The sequence below is a fragment of the Sinocyclocheilus grahami genome, unplaced genomic scaffold, assembly GCF_001515645.1.
Source record: "Sinocyclocheilus grahami isolate Dianchi unplaced genomic scaffold, SAMN03320097.WGS_v1.1 scaffold353.1, whole genome shotgun sequence".
Classification (NCBI taxonomy): Eukaryota; Metazoa; Chordata; class Actinopteri; order Cypriniformes; family Cyprinidae; genus Sinocyclocheilus; species Sinocyclocheilus grahami.
In genome coordinates this window covers 1,237,515-1,258,994 of record NW_015505532.1, presented here as the reverse complement: position 1 = coordinate 1,258,994, position 21,480 = coordinate 1,237,515, and the positions used below count along the sequence as shown (strand labels likewise).

At 38.0% G+C, this 21,480-nt stretch overlaps 1 protein-coding gene across 3 annotated transcripts; it reads left to right on the top strand.

Moving 5' to 3' along the window:
• Window positions 1-10,366: 10,366 nt before the first annotated feature.
• LOC107548721 (xylosyltransferase 2-like) lies at window positions 10,367-21,235 on the top strand. 3 transcript variants are annotated; one of them, XM_016229523.1, is made up of 9 exons: window positions 11,804-11,881; window positions 13,152-13,287; window positions 13,729-13,809; window positions 15,220-15,436; window positions 15,611-15,787; window positions 16,013-16,269; window positions 17,676-17,871; window positions 18,307-18,640; window positions 19,605-21,235. In XM_016229523.1, the coding sequence occupies exons 2-9, from the start codon at window positions 13,283-13,285 to the stop codon at window positions 19,925-19,927; spliced, it is 1,590 nt and encodes a 529-aa protein (XP_016085009.1). In that variant the 5' UTR covers window positions 11,804-11,881; window positions 13,152-13,282; the 3' UTR covers window positions 19,928-21,235. The 3 variants fall into 3 exon arrangements, with proteins under 3 accessions (XP_016085008.1, XP_016085007.1, XP_016085009.1); XM_016229522.1 differs by lacking the exon at window positions 13,152-13,287 and having other exon boundaries at window positions 10,367-11,881; window positions 19,608-21,235; XM_016229521.1 differs by lacking the exon at window positions 13,152-13,287 and having other exon boundaries at window positions 10,367-11,881.
• The last annotated feature ends 245 nt before the right edge of the window (window positions 21,236-21,480 follow it).

The window sequence follows — 21,480 nt, the reverse complement described above, 5'->3', positions numbered from 1 at the left end:
GTGTTGATAACGCAGGTGAGACCTGAACAGCACACGTTGCTATCTGTGTTTAAACTAAACTCATTTAAGCCAGGCCAGTTTAAATATTAAAGATCCAGAAGACGTGAACTTGTGCGCAAAAGTGAGAAGATCTGTGTGGTCACTCATCCGAAGCATGTGAACCCGCGTCTCAGAAAGCACACAAATATTAAGCTAATATTAATATATAATATATATATTCACTCAAAAATTATGTCAAAATGCCCGTCTTGGTGAGTATCCTAGCAGACATAGTCGGCTGAACGTACAGTATCAGTGCGTTCTCATAAAGTGACAGCACTTTCTTAATGTTAATCAAACAGCAACAACACGGAAATCACTCACTGCTCTTGATTGAATAACTTTTGTAACTTTAATAAGGATTAATCTTTAATTTATACAGTCAAATATGCAATGTTATTTTACATTTGATTACTTTATTCAATTTCTGTACCTAAAAACTAAGGTTAGACCTACCAAAAAAACCTGAAAAGCACTGTTTATTTTATTTATATCATTGCTCTATTGTATTTATTTGTGCTGTTGCTTGTAGTTAGATTATTTGTTATCTTCATTATTTTTATTTGACAATATAGTTTTTTCCCTAAACATAGCACATACCGAACCGTACCGAAACCGTGACACAAACCGAACCGTGAGTAAGTTGAACCATTGCACCCCTAATACCGAATATATCGGCGACAGGCTCATATCGGCCGATAATATCGGCTAAACGATATATCGGTCGGGCTCTACAAATTACTATGTTTGTTGTTATCTGCCTCCACTTTTGAGTGCAGTAGCCACATCTCAAAATCCAATCAACAACTGATACATAGAACCATTTTTTTCTTTTTCAGTAAACCATTTCACTTTTATATACATCGCAATATGTAGCAGGAGATCTGTCACCACTTCTGTTTCATTATGACTGATTTCTGTTGCCTCAGACAGGGTTTGTAAACTGCTGCCATTGAAATGAACCATGTGTGACTGCTTTGCAGCTCTCAGATGACTGCAGCTAATAATGCGGTGCAGTGTTTAAACATCTGAGGCGGCTCAAACCCCAGCTGGGTTGATTCAGGAACGATATGTGCCCTTGATCGAAACACTTAACCTGAGGTTAGTCCAGGATGACTGGCCCAGAAATAAGTGAACTGTAACTGTAAGCCATTTTAGAAGAAGCCTGCATAACTAATAAGTCAATGAATAACTGTCTGATGTTCAAGGACTCTTGAGTAATACGCGAACACATTTGAGAAAGGTTACGAGTTGTGACGAGTATCAGGAATGTGCTGTCGTGTCTGGATTCCTGCTCCACGTTTTACTTCACTGTCATCCTGCATCGAACAGATTCCCTACTTGATCTATGAGTGTATGAAGAGGCTTCAACTCAAAGGTGAACAAGGTGAAGTAGTTAACAGTGAACTCAGAACATATTTGTCAAAAAAGTACACTAACGTTCAAAGATTTGGATTTTGCTCAACAAGACTGCATTTATGTAATTAAAAGAGTGAAAACAGTAAAATTGTGAAACATTTCAATTTCAATTTTCTGACAGCTGAATTTTCAGCATCATTACTCCAGTCTTCAGTCTCACATGATCCTTCAGAAATCATTCTAATATGCAGATTTGCTGCTCAAGAAACTTTTCTGATTATTATCACAGTGTTGAAAACAGTTGTGCTGCTTTAGTTCGTGATTAGAAAGTTAATTTTTTTTCTTTCTTCATTTCTTTTTAAACAGTAATCTTTTGTAACTTTATAAATGCCTTTACTGTCACTTATGATCAATGTAATGGATTCTTGCTGAATAAAAAATAATTTCTTTAAAAAAAATAAAAGTTTTGAACTGTAGTTAATGTTCATTAAATGTAAAGTGCCCTTTACTGATGGTACTGACTTATTTATAAAACTCTTACCAAGTTCTCTCAAGACCTTTACTATTTATCTTTCTTTACTGTTTATTTAAGTCCTCATTCACATTAGTAGATAATAATCATTTATGGTCTGAAGATTTGCTTGAGAGGACAGTGGTCTGTATGAATGGAGTTCTGCCACCCTGAAAAACTCCCAAAGTGTCTGCGTGAACGCTTCCCTGCTGTTTCTCTCCTAATTGGCTCTCATAGGAATGAAATCTACCATGTGTCTCTCTCTGTACTGATTCCTGTAGTGGACACCTACTGCACATATTACAGCCATACTGTTGCACTATTCTCTAATTCAAGAGCAATGCATGTTTGATTGCTAAAGAAGCCTTTCTTTTCAGTGGCCATTCTTCTTTGAATGTAACCCGCCAGGTGTACAGCCCAGCAAGTATGATGTGCCATTCAGCCCCAAGGTGTCCTAATATCAGCTGTCGTCCTTGTTCAAGCAAGAGTCAGGCTGCAGAATCTAAAGCTCCCAAGAGGACTTAAACCCAAAGTATATTTCAGTTTGGTGCATATGCATGACTAACACACACCTTAATGACTTCTGACTGCTTCTTCTGCAAATTGCTGTTTGTGTGAACTTAATGACCTGAACCCACTCAGAAATAATGAAGAACCTTTACGCACTAGTCGACTAACTGATTGTTTGGTGACGAGTCAACCGTCCTAGCTGATCCCTGCACAAGAAGTTGTCCTTATTCCAACCACAGCACATCTGCAAGCTTCTCTGACCTCTCTCTCTGAGTCTCAGTGTGATGAAAGAGGCCATTGATTTAGCAGCCTTTGGTGTCTGAGACTGGAAGAATGAGTTACTGCAGGTCATGTGATGTTGCAGTGACCTGTGCTGCTTACAGAGGGATCAGAAGGAATTTAACAATTCTGATTCAGATTCCTCTTTAACGATTCAGGTTCCTTACTGGTCTTATTTAGTACTTTTAGGAAAGGAATGTTTCTTATCACATTTACTACCAAATGATACTCAAATTCAGAACAGGTATTACATTTAGAAATCTAATCCAACAAATGGCCTTAACTTTGTATCAAATGTCAAGCCAGCTCATTAGAATAATTTGTTCAGGAACCAGTCCTGTACGTTTCACCCTGCAGATTCAGTAATGATTAAGACATTAATAGTGCAGAAAACACTAGCTATGTTTCCATCCATGCATTTTTATTCAAATTGAGGCATCGCTTAAAAAAAAATCACAGGATGGAAATGCTAAAATGTGCATAAAATCTTTAAACGTGCACAAGAACTTGTGCACTTAATTGTAGATATTTTTTCTTCACGAAGGAAACATGCAAATATACTCTAAAAAATGCTGGGTTGGAAACAACCCATCTTGAGTTATTTGGCAACCCTGCGCTGGGTAAATATTGGACAGAACACATGCTGGGTTATTTTGACCCAATTTGGCGTTGTGTAAAATAATACAATTTACAGCACAGTAAAGACTTTATAAATTAAATAAAATGTATACAAACCTTTATTTCGCTGAAGAAATGCACCAAATTGGCGGCGCTGAGAACCGCTCACTCCTGTAGTGGACTCAAAAAGGGAACGCTCTGACTGGAACTCAGCAGCTGGGTTGTTTCATCAGAGACAAGCTCAACCCAGCGGTTGGGTAGAAAAAAAAATAACCCAGCGTTAAAAATTACCCAGCAACTTAGTTACAGAAAAATTACCCAGAACCTGGGTAAACAAAATATGAAAAATAACCCAATAAAATGACCCAGCACTTGGGTTAAAAAAATAACCCAGCACTTTTTAGAGTGTAGTCTTTGATGGAAACGCACTTACTAAATAATTTCTTAGATGCACTGTCAAGTCAAACTGCAGAGAATATAAATAAACAAATAGCAAGCGGATAAAGCATAAAAAATAATAATAAATAAATAAAAATGAACTCCAATAAGTTCTGCAATCGGGGCGAGGGGGGATAATCGGAAGCGGGAGGAAAAAAGTCAGTGCTGTGATGAGACGATCACGAGCTCCGCGAAACTGACAAGCTGGGACGTGAAAAGTGCACTGACAGTCAAAACATCGTCAAATCCCGGAGTGGCAGCCGGTGAGAACTTTAATAATTCGTTTCACTTCTGTTAATGGAAGAGAAGACGCATATAGCAGCTGATGCAGGATCAGTTATGGCGCAGCAAATCTCTCTGTGCTCTGCGCGAGGACTGGGATTGGGAACCGCTGTATTAATGCATAAATGCAGAAAAATGTAATTATTATAATAATGTATGAACTATAAGCATAGAAAGATATATGTGTTTAGTCCGGCAACCCCGATATTTAAAACCTTACAAGAAAAAAATGTAGGTCTCTTTAAGGAATGCAGTGTAACAAACCATAGTAATCGATTTTTTTAACTAAAAATGCAGATTGTATCCTCTTCCTATCCTATGGTTCAGGGACTCAAATGATTTGGGACTTGAATATAACATTAGTATAGTATTAAGTTTACGTAAAGCCCCCATAAAACATAACTCAAGTGTGTGTATTTGTGTGTGTATTTTTTAAAAATTACACGTACTTTAATAATTCGTTTCACTTCTGTTAATGGAAGAGAAGACGCCGATAGTGGCTGATGCAGGATCAGTTATGGCGCAGCAAATCTCTGCTCTGCGCGAGCGTGGAGAAATTCCGTGATCTACTTTTCTTTAACTGATATTTACTTAAAGGGGTCATATGATGCTGCTAAAAAGAACATTATTTTGTGTATTTGGTGTAATGAAATGTGTTTATGCGGTTTAAAGTTCAAAAAACACATTATTTTCCACACACTGTACATTATTGTATCTCCTCTATGCCCTTTCTGAAACGCGTCGATTTTTACAAAGCTCATCGTTCTGAAAAGCAAGGTGGGCTCTGATTGGCCAGCTATCCAGTGCATTGTGATTGGCCGAATACCTCAAGCATGTGATGGAAATGTTATGCCCCTCACCATACTGTTGATGCCGTGTCCCGGCTGGAGCGACGAAACAAAAAAACATGAATACCCATTACAAACGAGGCATTTGTTGCATGGATTATAATGACTTTTACTGTCTTTTTACGCGATGCGCCGCGTAAACATAAAACCATGTCTGCATTTGTGATCGGAGAAATGACAAGCTACAAACGCTACTCTACACTGCCCAAAACTCGCGTTTGAATCGTCAGTGGCAAATCCTTTAAATTAAAACGTACTTACAGTCTGTGAGTCAGAACAGCCGGCATTATAGTCTACTCCACCAAGATCAGGAAACAGTCCTCCATAAAATGTGCTGCACATATCTGAATATTTGGGTTGAAGTGTTCTGGAACAGTGTTGTAAATACATCTTAACCACTGATTTGTAGTCGTGTCCTCTTTTGGAAGGCCAAACAAAGTAGTTTCACTTTCACAACGAAACACACGGCGGTCTAGCGTGATCTAAGGCCGAGCTAGATTGAGCAGAGGCACGGGCTTGAGAACGGCGCGACCGGCGGATTCAAAGAAGGAGCGGCAACCACATGTGATGACCCTGGACTGGACTCCGCTTCGTCCAGGGTGAAAGCCGATCCGGTGATCCACAGTGCTAAGTTGATTTGAGACTTTAGTCTTTGCAACTTTACAGATCTTCTTTATGCACCAAGAGCTTGTAACGCTCCAAAGAGAAAGGAAAAATTTAAATCGCATCATATGCCCCCACTAGCGTTTTCAAGCATTTTCCAAAAGTTTGTCATCCACACTGAAATGTCAGAAAACATTAAATTTTCATTAATGCGCATGCATAAAGCCTCAAAAAAGCTCACTGAAACGATACAGATGGAACAGACATAAGTTATCATGCAGTTCTTCTAGCAGGATCATTTTATTTAGGAAAATATCTCATCATTCACTGATGCGTTCAGGTCGCACTCACTCACTATTGTATGGGTGATCTAAAACGCAACTGCCCTCATGTTTTGACGCAAACAGCAATCGCAAGTAAATTTTTTGTCATCTTTGCAGAACTGTAATATTAAGAGTAGGGATGCACCGATATGAAAATTTTGGCCGATACCGATAACCGATTATTCTTTATTTTTTCTGTTTTCACAATCCACAGTAAATGGCGTTTTCAAATGTATCTACTTTGGAGAGCGTTTTCAAAAAGCTCAGTTTTCCTCGACAAAAACGCTGTCTCAGTGTGGACGAAAGTAGAGCTGTGATTGTGGCAGATTTTTACCACCGCGGTGGCAAGAGGTAATATAGCAGTGTTATAATTTATATTAATTATATTGCCTATATATAATTTCTATATAAAAATTATATATACATAAATTATATATATGATTTATATGATAATTATGTACATATTAATTCAATTATAATTTATTATTATTAAAATATATTAATTCAATTATAATTTATATTTAAGTTTGAAACATAAAAAATAAATAAGGCTCAAACATCTATTAACAAACGTGTGTTTATTTTAGCACTTCCGTCACCGTCAGTGAACACGCAGCCTGCAAAACACTAAAATAAATATCAAATAAATAATACAGTTAAATAAGAAAGTAGCCTAAATAAGAAAGTTAAAATTTAAACAAACATTCGTTGCATCGCGAATCAAGAAATGATTTTTTCTCGAGTCAATTCTGAGCTTAGTTTTGAAAAGCAGATGGCGCTGCAGGCTTTAGAAACAGCCGTACTCTGCTTGTTTCCAAATCCTTACACGCACTGAACCTAAAATAATCATTCATAAAATTTTAAAAGGTTGAAGCGAATTACAAGGGTGTTCACAGTGGGCTGAGTTTAGATTAATCTGGCGTCATAAAAGCATTCTGAGCCAAGGTGAAATTACAGACTCAGCCGAACTCTTCAGCGCTCTTCTTGAGCATTTGAGTGTGCGGATAAAAACTAGATTAGAGCGCCATCTGCTGTTAAAATCTAAGCTCCGAATTAATTCCAGAGAGAATCGCGGCGCATTTAGAAGATCTCGGAATCGCGCCACTAAACGATTGTGCATTGATTTATCGTCGCAGCCCTAAAACCTACCTTGGCTTTTCTATACAGATTTAAAATTCTTTGACATTGTCCGTTTTAAGGGAGGACCTCATTGGTGTTATGATGTTTCCAGCTGCACTGTGCGCGTCAGATGGTGTGCTTGTTGCGCAAAAGCCGACATATGGCTTCATCCAAATTTATTGGTTCACCTCTCTAGTTTGGCTCAAATCCAAAATGTTCCCAGATCGGCGATCTGGTTTCCCAACAAGGTCCCATGCTCAACACAAAATGAATTTGCTGAATGCAGAATAAACTGGATTTTGCCATGCTCAAACCCACCGTTGTGAGACACTGGACGTGACAGTTGTCGTGACCGTTAAAATCATTTGAAGTTTGTGTCAGTACGTCATAAATTAAAAATAATAACTATAGCTATAAAGTTTTAATTCTCTCTCTAATTCTGACAATAGCAACAGCTATAACAATAACAACAGAAAAACTGCATTCACTTTTAGAAAGTTTTTTTTTCACCTAATGAATGACTAAAAACATTGACAACCAATCAAAATCTGCTCGATTTCAAAGAGCTCAAAAATTAAGTATCAGATTACAAAACTGCAGTGTGCGTTTATAATAAACAGAACATTATTGTCCATTGCATCATGAAAATAATATGCTTCTAGAATTTTTTAATTTGCTGAATGCAGAATAAACTGGATTTTGCCATGCTCAAACCCACCGTTGTGAGACACTGGACGTGACCGTTGTCGTGACCGTTAAAATCATTTGAAGTTTGTGTCAGTACGTCATAAATTGAACGAGGCATCTGTTTACTGTTGGGGATTTGTCGTGCCGCGCTGCATCCACTGTAGACAGCATCACTGATTATAATGGGTTCTATTGTATTTTGCCATGCCGCTCGTATCCGGTGTAGACATGGTGTGAAGGAAACGCTGTGTATGGCGTTTGAGGTAATTTGTGAGTTAACATAGCCTTATAGTCTAAATAAAATCATTTACAGCTATATGCTATAAATACCGAATTCTATTTTAACTGTTACTATCATCATACTTGTAAACAAAACTTTGTATTTTATGCTTGTTATAGAGTGTGTGCACTACTGCCGGTGGCAATGGACCACCAAGGTGGCACGGTTGTCATGGCGACCGTCACAGCCCTAGACTGAAGGTCAAAACGGAGAGAAAAAGATGTTTTCAAACGAAAACATATTAGTGTGGACAAGGCTTCAGACTACTCGTGTGAGTTGATAACTTTTTTTTTTTACACTTGCAACTTTGGATGAAAACATAGCTACTGTCTGATGATTATTTTGGGTCAGTTGGCATCAAATATTATAAATAAAATAATAACTATAGCTATAAAGTTTTAATTCTCTCTCTAATTCTGACAATAGCAACAGCTATAACAATAACAACAGAAAAACTGCATTCACTTTTAGAAAGTTTTTTTTTCACCTAATGAATGACTAAAAACATTGACAACCAATCAAAATCTGCTCGATTTCAAAGAGCTCAAAAATTAAGTATCAGATTACAAAACTGCAGTGTGCGTTTATAATAAACAGAACATTATTGTCCATTGCATCATGAAAATAATATGCTTCTAGAATTTTTAGACCAGCTCTGAATACGATTCATTAATTTGTTCAAACTTCTATACCTAATGTGCAAGTTGCACCCAGTGTAGGCCCATTTATGACAACAACTCCTCAAACTTCCCTGTTTTGTGGGTTATTTTTGTGTGTATGAAGTAAACTCTGGTGAGAGGCAGTGTGCTGACAGATTGTCAGCTATGAGATGTTGTTTAATGTTGCCCTTTATGCTGTAAGTTTTGTGCAATCTTGTGGGTATAAAATACTGTTGTTGGCAAACTAACAGCCCAATACTCTACATAGCACACACAAATGTTGGCGTAAAATGGCCAATTACAGTTATATTGCACCCTTTTTGCTACTAATTCTAGGTATTAAATGAATTGTTTATCTAAAATATTTAATCCTATTTATAAATATAAGCTATAATATTTCTAATAATGTATATACTCTGTTCATTTGTTTCACTGAGCTCACTGCAGTGTATTCTGGGATTTTTAAGGCGCTATATTGTTTGGTTCCAGAGATACTGGAATTTCAATAAGGCTTCAGGAGTAAATCGTTTAATTGTATGCATTTTCAGTGGGCAAAAACCAAATGTGGGTCATTTTGCATAAATATGATACTACTTTTTTTTTTTTTTTTTTTTTAAAGAGGAGTGTCTGGAGAACAAATAATGTTGACACTAGAGATGCATCTCATTTACTTCTGTCAAAGCAACAATAGTTTAATACAGCTTTGAATGCTTGTTTTTCTTCGCAGATTAGAATGTGTCCTGTTTAATTTGATTAAAATTTTTTTTCTGAAAATCTTATATTTTTACCATGATTTACAGAAGACACCCACTGAAATGTTATTCAGTGTAACAATATTTCATATACCAAAAAGTCTTGTCTGGCATATTTAGATCAAGAATCATTAGATGACATTAAACTACTCTTTTTAAAGGGATAGTTCACTGAAAAATGGAAATTCTGTCATTAATTACTCACCCTCATGTCGTTCCAAACCCGTAAGACCTCCGTTTATCTTCTGGACACATATTAAGGTATTTTTGATGAAATCCGAGAGCTTTCTGACCCTCCATAGACATCAGTGGAACTGAAATGTTCAAGGCCCAAAAAGGTAGTAAGAACATTGTTAAAATAGTCCATGTGACACCAGTGGTTCAACCGTAATGCTATGAAGCTACGAGAATACTTTTTTGTGTGCAAAGAAAATTAAAATATGACTTTATTCAGTAATTCTTCTCCCCTGTATTATTCTGATATTATTTTCATTTATATTCATATCACATAGTAATGTGCAGCAAAATTTAGTAATAAACAGCAATATTTACTATGGCTGGGTATTGATATAGATTTCATTTTTTGATTCGATTATGATTCTCAAGCATTTAGGTACATGTCCGTTTTTCATAAACTCTAAATTATACAGGAAACCCTCTCATTTGGTGCATTACTGTAATATTTACAGATTAAAATGAACAGCAGAACTATAAAATTGCAGTTTACTTTTAGATATAATTAACACTGAGTTTAATACAAAATCTAAACATTTATAGTGCATGCAAGTATGTTTTTATGCCAACTTTCTAGTGATATAATTATGTTTCTACATCAAATTGTTGTTGAAATATAAACATAGTGCAAATATTTAGCAGATCGCTCCTTTTTAGAGTAAATTTTTTAAATTATCGAGCTATGGACACAGAATGGCATTCCTGAGGTAACATTGTTCACAAGCTGTTTTATTTGGTGTCTTTATGCGTTTGATTATATGATACATTTCAGCAAGTTTTACTGTTTCTATCGACACCTTCTCAGGGCTGTCTGAATTACCATATTCTACATCCCTATACCTACCCAATACCTAAACTTAACAGCTACCTTACTATTAAGCGGCAAATTTGGAATTTGTTGAGCCAAAAGTCGTAGTTATTGGTTTGTAAATAATAAGAATTTGACCTTTAAATAAATTGTGACCAAATTTGTTAGCTGCCGAAAGAAAATCTTTTGAAAATCTTGACTTCAAATATGACCTGACACTACAACTTCAAACGATCAAAAACCAGAGGTTTGAAGAAAAACCAGTGACCACATAATATTATCTAGATTTAATAAAATGTTATGTAAATTTTGGTTGATGGTGATCATTTGTAAAAGAAAAAAAAATGGCTCGTTTACATTTGACATTCACATGTTGAAGTCAAAATTCAAACACAACTGCAAACTCAGTTTACATTTGCTTTTCCTATTTATGCAGACAACTCAAAAACTTAAAAACACAGAATAAATAATTGCATTTATATATGCTCATACATGCTCAATGTCAGAAAAACAAGACCTCTTGTTAAGTATCTTTAAATCAATATTACACTGATCAGTACTGACACATGCCATTACAGTCTAAAAATGTAAACTATTTTAGCATTTTAAAATTGTTGGAGTCTGTATGTTATTGTCAAGTCACACCAATTACAGAGAGTTTGTGCACGTTTATTTCACACAATACTTTTTATAAAATTAGCATTAGTTTCAGGTTTCGGCTCAGGCTGTCCAGAATGCTTGGTTTCGGCCGGGATTTTGGATTTTGATTCACTGCAAACCAATTCAAGCCAACCATAGTCCAGCCCACCTTATAATGGGCTAAAGCCACTTTGAGCCAAAATGAACTGAACAGTTCCACACCAAATGCTTTAGTACCCTTAAAAACAGCCCTATGGATCTGTGTTTTGATTTGAACTGAAGTGTTAGAGAAGCTCAGTGGCCATCAACTCACATATGCTGGAGAACAAAGGCTTGTGTGTAGAGCTGAAGTTTGTCAGCCTGTTGCTGGCGGAGCACTTCTCTCACACCCTGATACGATTTGGCACAACATCTGCTCTGTCTCTTCCTCTCTATAAGTCTCGTCTGATTCTAGTGTTTCATTTGAAGCTATTTCAGGTTTTAGGCCTCTTAAAAGTAAAGTCTTTCAGAACTAAACTGAATTCCTGACAAGAAATCTTCCCGCTCCCAGCAGCAGAACCGTTATATGACTGCTAGAACAGCGCTACTGCTGTAACATGATTGAAATATTTAACGAATCATTCATCCAAAAGTGAAAATTCATGATATACTCATCTTCAAGACCATTGGCGATGATATTGTGCCTTGCAGCGTTCAAACTACATGCACCGGGAGGTGCTGCAGATGGCGGAGCTCTACCCCAACGTGAGAGCTACACCCTGGCGCATGGTCACCATCTGGGGCGGGGCCAGTCTGCTGAAGGCCTACCTGCGCAGCATGCATGACCTGCTGTCCATGCTGGACTGGAAATGGGACTTCTTCATCAACCTCAGTGCCACCGACTTCCCCACCAGGTCAGCATCGCCTTAGACAGGGCTCTGGAAAAAAAAAAAAAGGATAATAAAGTCAGTTCTACTGCAATTTGTTTACTAGACCTGGGGTGCCCTAACTTTTTTGTCAGCCGAACCTATTAGACATCAAATATTTAGGCTACTTTAAGTCCCTCTGAGATTTTAAGTTAATATTTCAATAATGTAACAACACATTTGCATTTTGACGGTTCTCTGATGAGGGTTAATGCTCTCAAGACATGCAAGTATACAGATAGTGTATTTTTTAGGAAGTGCTTTCATTGTTTTTATTTGAAAAATATTTCAATGAAATTATTATTTTTGTTAGTTTTGTCTATTTAAAAAAAAAATATATATAAAGACACTACTATTGAAAATTGTATTTTCAATACAAAATACTATTGAGTAAATTCTTTAGTTTCGAACATCAAAGTCTCGAACTTTAAACATTTCAAATACTTGAGCTTTTATTTTGGTTATATGCTGTAAACTTCCGTCCACAAAAATGTTGGAAAATATGCAAATGTTAATAAAGTCAACCTAGAGCACACTCCATTCCCAAATATAAATATTAAAGAGATAGTTTATCCAAAAATGAGAATTCTGTCATTAATTACTCACCCTCATGTCGTTCCAAACCCGTAAGGCCTTGGTTCATCTCCGAAACACAAATTAAGATATTTTTGATGAAATCCGAGAGCTTTCTGACCCTCCATAGACACCAAGGAAACTACCACGATCATTGTCCAGAAACATAGTAAGGACATTGTTAAAATAGTCCATGTGACTTCTGTGGTTCAACCGTAATTTTATGAAGCTACGAGAATACTTTTTGTGCGCAAAGAAAACAAAAATAACAACTTTATTCAACAATTTCTTCTCTATCGTGTCAGTCTTCTGTCAGTCTATTTTAACAATGTCCTTACTATCTTTCTGGGCCTTGCACATGTCAGTTGTCTTGCTGTCTACGCAGGGTCAGAAAGAAAGGATCAGATATCATCAAAAATATTTTAATTTGTGTTCTGAAGATGAACAAAGGTCTTATGGGTTTGGGACGACATGAGGGTGAGTAATTAATGACAGAATTTTCATTTTTGGGTGAACTATTCCTTTAAACTCGCAGCACATTCAGAGATTGAGTTTGTGAGAAACCGCATTTAGTGTGAACCGAGCTGCTCTGAGACCACCGTATCATGCGTAAATCTGTTACAGTTTTATAATCATTAATTGTGCAGCCCTTTTTAATTTTACACTCAATTCTATTCATTATTAGCTTTTCATTGACTCCCCCAATCTTTGAAACCCTGGACTAGTCAGTTGTTGGATGAAGCCATTTCAGAAGGTTGTTAGGATGATGTCTTCAGTGCTATCTTCCTGAAGGAGGCAATCCCAAAATGCATTGCTATGAGGTCAGTGAAAAAGCATGAGATGGATTGATGGTACTAATTTTAAGAGATACATATGGAGGAGCCTTCCCTTGAGCTTGTGTCTGAAGACGTCAAGTCAGAGTCGCTCTCATTGTGTGCTAGCGTGATGATGCTGGCAAATCGGTCTCTTTCTCTGCAGTCTGTTTCGGGAGGATTTCTCTAACACATCAGAGCCTTACAATTTCACAATCCCTCCAGCTGTTGATGCTTTTTCTTTTTTAAAGCAAGCTAAATAAGCCAAATCGGTGTACATGGCCTGATGCACATGTAGACGTTGATACCGACCAAATCCTGTCAGCAGCAGCTAATTCCTTCCAGATGAAGACTTCACCCACACCACCCTGCAGTCAGCACTGGGTTTCTGACATAATCCCTCGCTTTTATCTCTTCTCTCCTCTCCTCTCTCACTATCATCTAAAACAGGACCAACGATGAGCTTGTGACTTTTCTCTCCCAGAACCGTGACAAGAACTTCCTGAAGTCGCACGGCAGAGAGAACGCAAGGTAAACTCATTTTAGATTCAACTCTAAGGGTTATTCCAGGTCGGGTAACTAGTTCTGATATACTGTCTGCATCTAGGGATGCTCTAAATGCATCACAGATTATCTACTTTGATTGTGGGTGGGGATTATGCAGTTTTGTTTTTCTTTGGATCAGAGTGAATTCATTCACAGAATTAATCAAACTTACTTATTGAAGCATCTCTGTTTTGATGCTTTCGTAATCACAAATCATAAGCCTTCAAGAAGCTTGATGTCCAAACAGTATGGATTAAAAACATTGTTCTATTCATACTGTTGCCTAATTATGCACAACAGTTAAGTCATTTAAAAAACAAAGACACATTACATTTTCCTGTTTCAAATAAATGCTGTTTTTCAAACTTTAAATTCATCAAATAATCCTGAAAATAATGCATCACAGTTTCCACAAAAATATGAAACAGCACAACTTTTTTCAACATTGCTAATAATACAAAAATGTTTATTGAGAATCAAATCAGCATATTATAATGATTTCTGAAGGATCATGTGACACTGAAGACTGGAGTAATGACTGCTGAAAATTCAGCTTTGCTTCACAGGAATAAATTACATTTTAAAATATATTACAATAGAAAATAGCTATTTTAAATTGTAATCATATTTTCACAGTTTTACTGTATTTTAGATCAAATAAATGCAGATTTGGTGAGCATGAGAGACTTAAAAAACATTTAAAAAAAAAACTATTTGTGTGTCCATGATAAATAAGGATGTCTGAGACAATGAAAAGAAAAATATAGTTTTAAAATTGCCTAATTATTAAAAAAAATTATCCTTGTTTTCAAGTTGCTTTCATATGTTAGAATAAAAAAAATGATTTATTGACAAGTGGTGTAATGAAGTAATAACCTTTACCTTACATGTAATAAATGCATGTACAAAAAGTTTTCAAACATTCTTTACAAAAATATTGAGTATTTGAATCATGAATTACATTGAAATATAAAAAAATTAATTTGCACTATCCTTTCCATGCCTAAAAATAAAACGGTAGATAATTTTTTTTATAACTTACTAATTGCTTTACACACCGGTTTACAAGTGTCCTCTTATCATTTCTGTTTGTTTGTTTGTTTGTTGGATGGTTGGTTGGTATTTTGGTTGGTTTTACACAATGATTTGGATTTGGAGGTCAATAATAAAAGACTGGTCCAAACTATTTTTAGATTTTTTTTTTCTCTTTCTATTCAGGAATTTCGGCCTTTTAATGAGAGCCTCGTTCGGCCTTTCCTGTCATTCATTATGATTTTGGGATAGTTACACCATCTTGACACTTTTGACATCCCTCAAATAAATAATGCAACCTAACTAGCCGTGACCGTGTTTATCATGGCATCAGTCACCATCCTGCTCTCTCCTGTCACGTAGGTTCATTAAGAAGCAGGGTTTGGACCGCCTGTTCCACGAATGTGACAACCACATGTGGCGTCTGGGCGAGCGCACCATCCCCGAGGGGCTGGAGGTGTCAGGAGGCTCGGACTGGTTCTCTCTCACGCGCAAGTTTGTGGAGTATGTGGTAAACTCACAGGACGAGCTGGTGACGGGGCTCAAGCAGTTTTACACCTACGCTCTTCTGCCTGCTGAGGTACTGGACTAATAAAATAAAATAATAAAAGATGATATGGCCCATTTAAAGAAGCAGGATGAATCACTGTTATTGTTGTGGCTTAATCTGGTTTAATCATAGCACAGCAGTGAGCAGGAAACATTAAGCGCTGTGTCCCTGAGGGTAAGTAATTCCTCTCTGTCTGGTTTTCAGTCTTTCTTTCACACAGTGCTGGGAAACAGCCACATATGCGATACTTTGGTCGACAATAATCTGCGTGTGACCAACTGGAACCGGAAATTGGGCTGCAAGTGCCAATATAAGCACATTGTGGACTGGTGCGGCTGTTCACCAAATGACTTCAAACCCTCAGACCTCATCAGAATACAGGTCAGTGAACCGTTAAGTGATCCCTTCAGACATAGGGAGTCAGAAGCCACACAATATTGAAACGATCACAGTGGGCCTCATTCACTAACCATGCATATGAACAATGTGTACAACTTGCACTCTATTATTAGTGAATGGGAATCAGTGCCTTTCTTAGCAAATTGCCTTTTCTTGCTAGATCATAGATATTGACACCATCTCAACCCCTCTTTTCTCCCATGACAGCAACTAACCCGGCCCACGTTCTTCGCCCGTAAGTTTGAGTCCACGGTGAACCAGGAGTCTATTGAGATTCTGGACAATCATCTGTATGGGCAGTACCCTCCAGGCACAGTGGCACTGAAAGCGTACTGGGAGAGCCTATTCGAGCAGGCTGATGGGGTCTCATCCCTCAATGATGTGACCCTCACAGCGTACTCCTCCTTCTTTAGACTGGGCCTCCGTAAGCAGGAGACCACTCAAAGCAGTTCTGAGGCCTGCAGGTGACGGTCCCAACCATCCAATCCATCCATCCCAATTCGTTCCACCCAATCCATCCATTCTTCCAGTCAGTCCCTCCATCCCTCATATCCATTGCTTAAATCCACCCCTCTATTCCCAATCCATCCATCTATCCAGTCCATCCCAATCGTTCTATCCCAATCCATCACTCTATCAAAATCCATCCTTTCATCCCAATTCAACCATCTATACAATCATCTCAGTCTTTCTATCCCAATCCATCCTTCCATCAAAATCCCTCCTTCCATCCCAATCCATCCATCTATCTAATCCATCTCAATCTTTCTATCCCAATCCATCCCTCCATCAAAATCATCCTTCCATCCCAAGCTATCCATCTCTACAGTCCATCCCAATCATTCTATCCCAATCCATCCCTCTATCAAAATCCCTCCTTCCATCTATCTAATCCATCTCAATCTTTCTATCCCAATCCATCCCTCCATCAAAATCCTTTTTCCATCCCAAGCCATCCATCTATGCATTCTATCCCAATACATCCCTCCATCCCAATTCATCCATCTATCCAATCCATCTCAATCTTTCTATCCCAATCCATCCCTCCATCCCAATCCATCTATCCAATCCATCCCAATCTTTCTATCCCAATCATCCCTCCACCAAAATTATCCTTCCATCTATCCCTCCATCCCAATCCATTAATCTATCCAATCCATCCCAATCTTTCTATCCCAATCCATCCCTCCATCAAAATCCATCCTTCCATCCATCCATCAGTCCATCCCAATTCCTCTATCCCAATACATCCCTCCATTAAAATCCCTCCATCCTTCCATCCATCCATTTATCCAAACCATTCCAATCCCTCTATCCCAGGGCTGGGCAACTTCAGTCCTGGAGGGCCACTGTCCCGCAGAGTTTAGCTTCAACCCTAATCAAACACACCTGGACAAGCTAATCAATGTCTTCAAGATTACTAGAAAGCTACAGATGTGTTTGATTAGGGTTGGAGCTTAACTCTGCATGACAGTGGCACTCCAGGACCGAAGTTGCCCAGCCCTGCTCTATCCCAATCTATCCCTCAATGATGTGCCCCTCACGGCGTACTCCTTCTTCTTTAGATTGGGCCTCCGTAAGCAGGAGACCATTCACAGCAGTTCTGATGCCTGCAGGAGACAGTCCCAACCATCCAATCCATCCATCCCAATTCGTTCCACCCAATCCATCCATTCTTCCAGTCAGTCCCTCCATCCCTCATATCCATTGCTTAAATACACCCCTCTATTCTCAATCCATCCATCTATCCAGTCCATCCCAATCTTTCTATCTCAACCCGTCCCTCTATCCCAGTCCCTTTATCTCAAACCATACATCCAGTTCTCCAGTCCAGTCATCAGATGATTAATTTGATTAATTGTTTTTACAGGTTTGAACCTATTGGCTACACCGTCTCTGTGCACCTGTATTTTTATGATGACCGTTTCCAGGGTTACCTGGTCAGGCAGGAGGTGCAGAATGTGGTGACCAGGTCCCGTGAGATGCTGGAGGTGTGGGCTGTTCCTCAAGCAACTCTGCAGCTGGAACACAACCTTCATGAGTTTGAGCGCCTCAAACACCTTGAGGTGAGAAGAACAGGGAGCCCATTATACATTTTTTGTATACTTCACAGTCACAATTTAAAGGAAATAGCGACAGATTATTTCTTCTGTATTGTAACGTACATTGGAGTAAAATGGATTATTAGAATAAAAAAGCACAGGGACTTTTTCTATGCATCGGCTATTGATTGGATGGGGGCAGATCTGAATGCGAGCTTGCCATCAATTGTAAGGAAGGGGCAGGGTTTAAGAGGCCAAAATAATTAGAAGAAGTATATATCACCACATCAAAGTTTATTGTTTTACTGGAAGATCCAGGTATGACGTTTTAATTAAACATTATAAAGTAAAAAATAAAATGCATACATGAATCAAACAAAAAGTGCCTTTACAGAATAGAGTAAATTAATTCTTTAGTTCTTTAACATCGTATAATTTGTGCATGCTGTTTTGTACCAGGTCGGAACCGAGTGGGACCCAAAGGAGCGAATCTTCCGTAACTTCGGTGGTGTGATGGGACCTCTAGATGAGCCGGTGGCAGTTCAGAAGTGGGCTCGTGGACCCAACCTGACAGCCACCATAGTGTGGATTGACCCAGCACACATAGTAGCAGCCTCCTATGACATCAGCATAGATGTTGAGGCAGAGTTTACGCAATATAAGCCACCGCTTCAGCGCCCCCTCAGGCCTGGAGTGTGGACGGTGCGTGTGCTGCGGTTGTGGGAGCGTGTAGCAGAAGCTCGGTTTCTGGTCATGCCTCTGGCCTTCAAGGGACGTGAGCCCCTGCGAACAGGTGAGACATCAACGAGAAATATTACAATTTAAAATAACCGTTTTCTATTTGAATATATTTTAACATAGAGGATGAATTTTCAGCATCATTACTCCAGTCTTCAGTGTCACATGATTCTTCAGAAATCATTCTAATATAATTTGCTGCTCAAGAAACTTTTCTTATTATTAAACATCCTGCTACATATTTTTGTGGCAACCATGATAAATTTTTTTAGGATTCATGTATTTGTAATAGAAATCTTTTGTTACATTATAAATGCCTCTACTGACACTTTTGGTCAGTTTAATGCATCCTTGCTAAATAATTAATTCCTAAAAAAAAAAAATTATATATATATATATATATATATATATATATATATATATATATATATATATATATATATATATTATATATATACATACATACACACACACTAACCCCAAACTTTTGAACAGTATTTTATCTATATATTCAGATTTTATTTAATTATATAAAATAATATAATATTTTTAGCAACATTGTTACTAGTAGTTAATGTTCCTGTTATTTGGCCAATACATTTCATAAATGATCAACGTTCCTGATTTAAACTTTGTAGACATATAAACAGTAGTAAAAGTGCTGGGGACTTATTGGCACATGGGTCAACCAGAAAAATTAAAAATGGCACTTCATGCCCAAAAGGTTGCCGACCCCTGTTATAAATGATTAAATATCATTCTTCCTTGTGTTCATTTAGTAGAAAAAAAAATTAAAAAACATCCCTTTGCTATTTTAAAAATTATTTTTACATCAAATATGAAATTTTAGAATAAATACATAAATATTATAGATATAGGTATATATCGAGTATAATACAGCATTCAGTTGACTTGACTATTATAGCTTCCTGTTTTATTGTTTTATTGAGTGCAAATAAATATTCATAGGCTACTGACCTTTATCTCTCTTCTCTTCTCTTCTCTTCTCTTCTCTTCAGAAGACCATGGTTGGGTACACGCAGGTCCACCAGGTAACGTGTATTTGGATCAAAGCTTCCAGCAGCTCACCCACGTGTTGAAGCTGCCGCCCAGTGAGCCCGCCCTGCAGGAGGCGCAGAAGAAGACCTCCCTGGTGGGGAAGCCGCTGGAGACCTGGGTGGACAGCTCTGTCGGGGCTTTCTGGGTCACGGGAGACATTTGCTCTGAGCAGACCTCCTCCTGTCCCACCATAGGACTCTGCACAAAGACCTCTTGGAGTTCCTTGTCCCCTGACCCCAAATCAGAACTGGGGCCAGTCAAAAAAGACGGTCGCATTAGGTAGCCTTGCAAGCTCGAACAAATGGAGCAGAGCGCCGAAGGCCCTGAAGAACTGTCCACAAGAGTGAAGATTACGAGTCGTGGTCTTTCAGATCATCCCATTACTAGTCAAGGCACCTTCTGTTGAGGGTGGGAACTGGTTGAGGGTGAATCTACGAGAGAGAAAAAACGTTTAAATTTGCACAAGAAGACTGCCAGAAGTGGACATGTGTGAGTCTTGCTTTTATAAATCAATGTTTAGATGTCATCTAAATACGTTGTTACAAGGTTCGGAGTCTTATTAGCACATAGTTTACGGTGTGGGTTTGTGATACAAAGACCCAAATCTCAACGATTTTACACTTTTATTCTTTGTTACGAGAAAAAATCTGCACATTATTTTCCTCTGTAAGACAGTGGTCGAAATTGGTATTTGAAGCTGTTGGAGGCAAGTGGCTGGAGTCCTCTGGCTGTATCGCAATGCTTATTTTGAAGCATTAATATCAAAACTTCGGAATCAGATTGAAGAAGTGCACTTTACTGTAAGAAAGAGCTCCCGCCTGATTGGCTGAGTCAGCAGAGGAGGCGGAGCTTGTAGAATTGTCATGAATTTCTGCCAATGGATTGATATGTTCTCTCACTTTACGTGATTCAGCTGCTCGGAGACGCAGCACTGCATGGACTCATCGTATACAGCAACAAAACAAACACTAATGAAATCCTGTCCGTCACGAAACAAGAGTCTGAGTTTTGTAATACTGTGACTTTGTCGTCGTTGAATGTCCTTTGAGTTGAAAAACTCCTCATCTGGAGGACCTGCTTTGTCCGTTACTGCAACGTTTGCTCAGCGGCGCACAAATCGCAAAGTACGAGGATGTGGATTGAAATGATTGAGACTGCCTGAAGATCTGACCCTGCTGAAGATCAGTCCGTGATCTGTCGCTCATGCATACACTTGTGCTTGTATACCGTGTTACAGTATTTCACACTTAATTCTGGTCTTCCACTAGTTTGGTTCTCAACTACGAATAATTTTTAACACTCTGTCCTGAACTGAAGCTGGTGTAGAACAGCAGAAGAGCTGGAGACTTGAGTTACACTTGCTGCTCCAGTGTACACATTTAAAGGAATATTTCACATAATCATGTCAATCTTTTTGACTTTCTTCTGTGGAACACAAAAGAAGACCTTACAAGCAATGGTCAGATGATTGAATGAATGGAAATGATTTGTTTGCTATATTTCAAGTCTTGAGAAACAAAGTTCTCCCCCTCCTATATACAGTGGGTACGGAAAGTATTCAGACCCCCTTAAATTTTTCACTCTTTGTTATATTGCAGCCATTTGCTAAAATCATTTAAGTTAATTTTTTTTCCTCATTAATGTACACACAGCACCCCATATTGACAGAAAAACACAGAATTGTTGACATTTTTGCAAATTTATTAAAAAAGAAAAACTGAAATAACACATGGTCCTAGATTTTAGCAAATGGCTGCAATATAACAAAGAGTGAAAAATTTAAGGGGGTCTGAATACTTTCCGTACCCACTGTATCTTCAAAAAAAAAATTCCATT